The sequence below is a fragment of the Oryx dammah genome, unplaced genomic scaffold (assembly GCF_014754425.2).
Source record: "Oryx dammah isolate SB20612 unplaced genomic scaffold, SCBI_Odam_1.1 HiC_scaffold_15, whole genome shotgun sequence".
In the NCBI taxonomy this organism is placed as follows: Eukaryota; Metazoa; Chordata; class Mammalia; order Artiodactyla; family Bovidae; genus Oryx; species Oryx dammah.
The window spans coordinates 23,717,510-23,724,774 of record NW_024070199.1 but is presented as its reverse complement, the minus strand read 5'-3'; the positions used below and the strand labels follow the sequence as shown (position 1 = coordinate 23,724,774).

At 42.9% G+C, this 7,265-nt stretch overlaps 1 protein-coding gene across 1 annotated transcript; it reads left to right on the top strand.

Moving 5' to 3' along the window:
- The first annotated feature begins 4,456 nt into the window (after nucleotides 1–4,456).
- Nucleotides 4,457–5,549, top strand: LOC120874312 (E3 ubiquitin-protein ligase RNF113A-like). The gene has a single exon (XM_040255669.1). It carries the CDS (start codon nucleotides 4,457–4,459, stop codon nucleotides 5,489–5,491), a length of 1,035 nt encoding a protein of 344 aa, XP_040111603.1. The 3' UTR covers nucleotides 5,492–5,549.
- Nucleotides 5,550–7,265: the final 1,716 nt, after the last annotated feature.

Below are 7,265 nucleotides of genomic sequence, written 5' to 3'. Positions count from 1 at the left end.
TCACAGAATTTTGCTGTGGAATCTGAGGGAACTGAGCTTGTGTTTAGGGTAGAGTTGATATATCTATCAGTCACTTTCTGTGTGTGTATGTGTGTTTAGCTCCTATGATATGACAATCTAGAAAAACACACAAGGATTTTTGACCAGGGCTACTAAGTGTGTAGTGTTCTCAAACATTCTGCTCTCCAAGTTGTGCAATATGATCAAGGAAAGCCAACCCACATTTGTTTGTTCATTCATTCAGGAAATATTTATTTAGCATCTGTGCTGAGTCAGGTACCATCCTAGGTGTTGGGGATATAACAGTGAGCAAAACAAAGTCCTACTTCATAGACTGTTCATTCTAGCAAGACAGTAAGTAGTATACAGCACAGTAGGTATTTGAGGGATAAATTAGATGGCTTTTCATAGTGACCACGGCCAATACTCAGGAAAAGGAGAAGTCACTGAAAGTTCAAGGAAGTATGTTGCTGTTACATGGAACCACAAGTGATTGAGGTCAAACTTTTTAACGTGTGTTATACCAGAGGATATTTGTGTCCTTTGGGGGACTATCAGTTTTATGATGAGTAAGACTAGAAATGGATTCAGATCTTGATTCCTGTCTTTATTAGTTGTGTGATCTGAGATGTGTTACTCAGTGGTTTTTACTGTTTTCTCATCTGTAAAATGGAAATAATATTAGTACCTATCGTATCTCTACCTCATAGAGCTACTATGAAAACTAAAAGGATAGATAAGATATAGAAAATTTAGCACAGTAACTAACACAAATCAAGAAATTAAATATAACTGCTGTGTCAGTCAGGATGCTTTCTGTTGCAGGTGATAGAAATAAAAAAGTTACTGGTCCACATAGATATATCAAACAATGCCTTTGGACCCAATCATTCTATTATTTCAGCTGTGTTCCCAAGAACAAGTAAAAGCTGAATAAAAATTCATAAATATCGAGCTCTTAAATATGACACGGTTCCAAGCACTTTGTACGGATTGTATTATTTAATCTTCACAACACTCAATGAGGTAGGTGATATAACCATCTCATTTTACAAGTGAGAAAACTGGGACACAGGGAGGTTAATAGCTGGAAAGAGCAAAAACTGTTTTACTTTAGAACCTTTACGCTTAACCGTTACACAGAATCCTTCTGAAGAAATTAATAGGTGAAGAGGATAGAGTTTCAAATAAGAAAAAGTAAAGTATTATAGATAATTTTACTTCTCATGTGACTAATAAATTCAATGAAAAATTGTGGGCTCATTTATCTTGGCACCCAAAGCATCTAATCAGCGTGCACACAGAAAGCAACTAATAAATATTTCACAACTGAACTGATTCAGCATTAGCAATCTTCTTTATTCTCTGCTTTCTCCTTAAGTATTTTAGCTTTGCATTTGCTAACTACTCACCTTGATCAAAAGTATTAGCCAACAAGCTTAGGCACATAGTTATTTCATTTTAAAAAACTCGAAAAGAACTAATAGTAAACACCCCTATACTGAGATCAGAAAGAACTTTCTAACGCTGAAGTGGGTCCCTGGAAAAGAAAAATTTCCACCTTCTCTGGCGCCCTCTTGTGCTTTGTCATGGAAACTAATCCAAAGTGCTGATGCTTCCAGGAGTTGAGAAGTGAAACAATCTTAAAAAATTCAACACACACACTCTTAGAGATTAAACTCTTTTCTGCCCATCTTTCCCTGTTACACTAATCAGTGCTTGTGTCAGGAATTGTAAAATATTGTGTAACGTGGTTTTACCTAACCAGGTAGGCTGTAATTTATCTACTGCTACTGCTAAGTCACTTCAGTCGTGTCCGAGTCTGTGCGACCCCATAGACGGCAGCCCACTAGGCTCCCCGTCCCTGGGATGCTCCAGCAAGAACACTGGAGTGGGTTGCCATTTCCCTCTCCAATGCATGAAAGTGAAAAGTGAAAGTGAAGTCGCTCAGTTGTGTCCGACTCCTGGTGACCCTATGGACTGCAGCCTACCAGGCTCCTCCGTCCATGGGATTTTCCAGGCAACAGTACCGGAGTGGGTTGCCTTTGCTTTCTCTAGTAATTTACCTAACCAGTTTGAATTTCCTCCAGCTCTTATTCCTAGAGATTCATACAACCTGTAAAATGAACGTATGTGTTTTTTGGAAGCATGTGTGATGTGTTATCTGGCAGGACTGTCTTCTCTCTCTCTCATCCTTGGGTCAAGGCTCTGATTTCCTTAAAAAAATTTAAAGCTGCAGGAAGCTGTCTTTGGAAGAGGGCAGTCCATCTACTTGTCCTTGTCTTAAAGGGCCCCCTGAGGTAGTGCTGCTTATTCATCAACTTGCAGTTTTCACTGGTACTACTTTTCAAGTTCCCCTTGTCATGCCCCCCTGTATCACTGGACTCTGACATGTGAGCACTGGAAAGCAATAGAGGCTCAGGAGGTAAAAATGCAAGTGATAGATTCTCCATTGCCTTAAACAAGCTGTCCTGCCCCAGCAGTTGGCTAAACAGGCTCAGATGTTTCAGATTATTAAACTTTAGCTGGAACCTGCATTATATTTCCATGAAACTGAATAATGATGATAGGAAAATTATTAATAATAATGACTGAATTTTATTCAGTGCTTAATAGTTAAGCAATCAACACTAAATACAATGCTGCATGTTTTAAGGCAGCATCTTGCTTCATTTTCACAAGTCTCCTAGGAAGTAAGTAGTGTTATAATTGCCATTCACAGATAAGAAAACTGAGATGCAGAGAAGTTACATAATTTTGAGAGACACCATGGCTTTGAGGGAATCTGTCTGCTATAATTGTCTGAGCCACAAGACTACAGTTCCAGTGCTGGCTCTACTACTTTCTAACTGTGTGACTTTCGGTTATTTGCTTAATCTCTCTGTGCCTCAGTTTCCTTGTCTATAATAACTTGTGCTTCAGAAGCATATTGCAGGTATTAAATGAGCTAATGGTCCTTAGCATATCGTTAAGTGCTATAAAAGTACTTTTACAAAAGGAAGTAAAGCCTAGGTTGGTTCAGACCACTGTATAGTCTCAGTAAGATGAAGATTATGCTTTTTTCTCTTAATGGATATTGTTATGAAATGGATCCTAATAACATGTCTAGGCAAGGTGAATTTCTTCTGGGTGCAGCACAATCATCAAAGGATCTTTAAAAACTACTGATCCCAATTCAATAGGTCTAGGGCAAAGCCCAAGCATCTTTATTTTTCTGAAGTTTTAAGAGATACTCATCTATAGCCAAAACTACAAGTCATTGCTGTAGTGCTTAGATGTTGACAAAGATCTTTTCCATAATAAAGTAATATTTATTCAGGGGTTACTATATGCTATATACTGAGTGCTTTATTTGGATCATCTCATTTTAATCCTCCAACAAAAGCTTCATGAGTTAGCTAACTACTGTCATCCACACTTTACAGACTGGAAAACCAAGGAAAAGAAGGTAAGGAACTTGCCCAGGGTCATTTACATAGCTGGTGGCAGAGTGGGGATTTTAAACCCAGTGGACCAATACCATGGCCTGTACATTTAACTAGCAGCTTAGACTACCTTCCCATATAGGGTCTAATTTGAACTTTGAATAAATCTTTCACATAAAAAAAATAAAAACAAACTTGCACATAAGCCTGTGTAGTAAGCTGGTTTTGCCATTATTCATAGTTTATAACTGCAGAGACTAAAACTAAGGACTGGACCAAACATACACAGCTAGTCAGTGTACAAGCTGAGGCTTACACCTGGATCCTGTAACTTGAAATCCTATTCTCTTTCTCTATTGTCACAGAGAACTTCAAATAAACCAAAGTATTAGTTGCTCAGTCATGTCTGACTTTTTGAACAGTAGCCTGCCAGGCACCTCTGTCCATGGAATTCTCCAGGCAAGAATACTGGAGTAGGTTGCCCTTTCCTTCTCCCAAATAAACCAAGGTAGATAGTTCTTTTATAAGATCTTTCATATGCTTTACCTTCTCTTTCCTACAATGACTGCTTTGATCCATGCCATCATCCCCTCTGGCAAGAGCTTCAACCAAAAGCCCTTGTCTATCTTTATCTCTTTTCTGCACACTACTTCCAGTTTCTTCATCTACTAAATGCAGAGCTCATCAATCTTTAGATTAAAATTTGGCTAACATTTGTTTTGTCTGCCATTTGCAGTAGATTGAACGGTGGCTCAAAAAAAAAAAAAATATATATATATGTATATATACATACACATACCCTAGCCCCTGGGACCTGTGAGCGTGACCTTATTGGGGGGAGGGGAGAGTCTTTTAAAATGTAGCTACGGAGTGGCGCGCGCACGCTCTTGCGCACCCCTTGCTCCCACAGTCCTCTTTGTTTAACCTGTTTTGCATCCACCTCGTGGCGGAGCGCGCGCGAGTGCAGTGACGCGCAGAAGCCCCACGCCACCCAGCGGGCCACAACAGTTTCAGAGCTCGCGACTCTTAAAATGGCAGAGCAGCTTTCCCCGGGAAAGACAACGGACCAGGTGTGCACCTTTCTTTTTAGAAAGCCTGGACGAAAGGGGGGTGCAGGCCGCAGAAAACACCGGATCTGCGACCAAGAGTCCGGAGGCGGAGGCAGCGGCAGCAGCGGTGACGAAGGCAACAGGGTGGTTCGTCCAGAAAAGAAGCGAGCGATCCACACTCCGATGGTCCAGAAGACCCAGGGCGGTGGTAAACAGAAGGGGGCTTCCGGGGACCGGAGTAGCGAGGAGGAAGTAGAGGAGCCCGAGAGTCTCGGCGTGGTCTATAAGTCCACTCGCTCGGCGAAACCCGTGGGGCCGGAGGACATGGGGGCGACCGCTGTGTACGAGCTAGATACGGAGAAGGAGCGTGACGCACAAGCCATCTTTGAGCGCAGCCGGAAGATCCGGGAGGAGTTGAGAGGCAAGGAAGATGATAAAATCTACCGAGGAATGAATAATTATCAGAAATACATGAGGCCCAAAGACGCGTGTGCGGGTAGTGATTCCTCCGGAATGGCGAGGAAGGGCCCCATTCGAGCTCCCGAGCATCTGCGTGCCACCGTGCGCTGGGATTACCAGCCCGACATTTGTAAGGACTACAAAGAGACCGGCTTTTGCGGCTTCGGAGACAGTTGCAAATTCCTCCACGACCGCTCAGATTACAAGCACGGGTGGCAGGTGCAACGCGAGCTCGACGAAGGTCGCTATGGCGTCGACGAGGATGAAAACTATGAAGTGGCAAGGGATGAGGAGGAACTGCCATTCAAGTGTTTCATTTGTCGCCAAACCTTCCAAAACCCTGTGGTCACGAAATGCAGGCATTATTTCTGCGAGGGCTGTGCGCTTCAGCATTTCCGCACCACCTCACGCTGCTACGTCTGTGACCAGCAGACCAACGGAATCTTCAATCCAGCGAAAGAATTGATCGCCAAATTGAAGAAGCGTGGAGCTGCAGAAGAGGGCGGTGCTTCTGATTTCCCAGAAGACCCCGATAAGGGTCCAATTCCCATTACTTAATTTTCCCATTATTCTCAAATCTCGAAAAAAATGTTTTGTTGTTTTGGAAAAAAAAAAAGTGTAGCTAAGTTACAGATCTCTAGGTGAGATCATTCTGTATTTTTCAGGGTTGGCCCTAAATCCAGCCTTAAGTATGCTTGTAAGGCAAAAGAGAAGGCCATGTGAAGACAGAGGCAAAGACTGGTGTCCCCAGCCATAAGCCAAGGGATCCCTGAAGAAACCAGAAGCTGGAAGAAGCAAAGAGCCTCTAGAAGGAACATGACTCCACCAACACCTTGATTTCAGACTTCTAGCCTTCAGAACTGTGACAGAATACATTGCTGTTGTTATAAGCCACTCAGTGTGAATTTGTTATGGCAGCTGTAGGAAACTAATATACCATTTCTTTACTTCTTGACTTTGAGGGTTCACGACATCGCTGGCTTCCCTGCTCATCTGGCTCTGTGCCTCAAATAAACCCTCAGACTTTCTGGGACTCCTTCACTGTCTTCTATGTGGGACCCTCGGGTCCTTTATGTGCTATCCCTCATGTTGCTTCTTTGTTGGAAAGAAGACATGCCATGGCAACAGAAGTCCCCCCTCAGAAGGGAACTGGCTTTTGGGTAACATGGGGAAGGAGATGAACTCTGTAAGGACAGATGGTGTGTAAGCAGAGCACCATTTGCCCATGAGTTCCTTTCTGTGTTTTCTCCTTTCTTAAAAAAAAAAAAAATTATTGTTTGTTTACTTTTGGCTGGATCTTCGTTGCTGCACGTGGGCTATTCTCTAGTTGTGGGGAGGTACTCTTTTCATTGTGGTGGTGTCTCACTGCAGAGCATGGGCTCTAGGCATGCTGGCTCAGTAGCTGTGCTGCATGGGCTTAGTTGCCTGCAGCATGTGGGGTTCTTCTCGGACCAGGGATTGAAACCGTGTCCCTTGCATTGGCAGGAGGATTCTTTACCACTAGACCATCAGGGAATCCTTCCTCCCACCCCTTTTAATCCCTCCCTGTATTGTTTCCAATAAAGAGCACATCTGAGCATTACTACCTGCACAATTTATACCTCATTTTTGGGTACCATCTGCAAAGTAAGAATGTTTGGCAAGTTGACTCCTTCCTCTCCTTTGGGGTCACGTAAAAGATGAAATATCATACAACAATTTTGATGAGTACCAGCTAAGTGTCAACTACAAATTGGCACTTACCAAGAGCATTGCCAATAACTGAACAACAAAGGCATTTGCCATCTGCCTCTATGGAGACTGAACCCCATGCTGCTCTAGCTGTTGACCTTCAGCAACCCCTGAGGGAGTACAGGATGGAGTGAGGCACTCTGTGCTCCAGGGAATCTGGTGGGACAGGTCTTTAGATAGTTGGATGTTTTTAGGAACAGATTTTATGATCTCAAGCCTTGCATCTAGAGAAGCACTAACTCCCTTCATGGTGACATCAGATCCTCATGACTAACAAAAAGCCTTCTGTAAAATGAGTGCTTCATGGTATTGAACTCCACTTTCACCAAAACCTTATAGACTTTCCCCACTGCCGCTTTGGAGCAGTCTCTCAGAGCTATCTGAGATGCTGCCTCCCGGGCTGCAGTCCTCATTTTGCTCCAAATAAAACTTAACTCACAACTCTCAAGTTGCACATCTTTTTTAGTCAACATAAGTATTAAACACTACCCCAAGAACCAGGACTATATCAGTGAGATAGATGTGGTGCCTGAACTCACAGGGTAGTCTTCCTGGGTTGATGAATACCATACTTATCTACTTGGACTTGCCCAAGGTCACA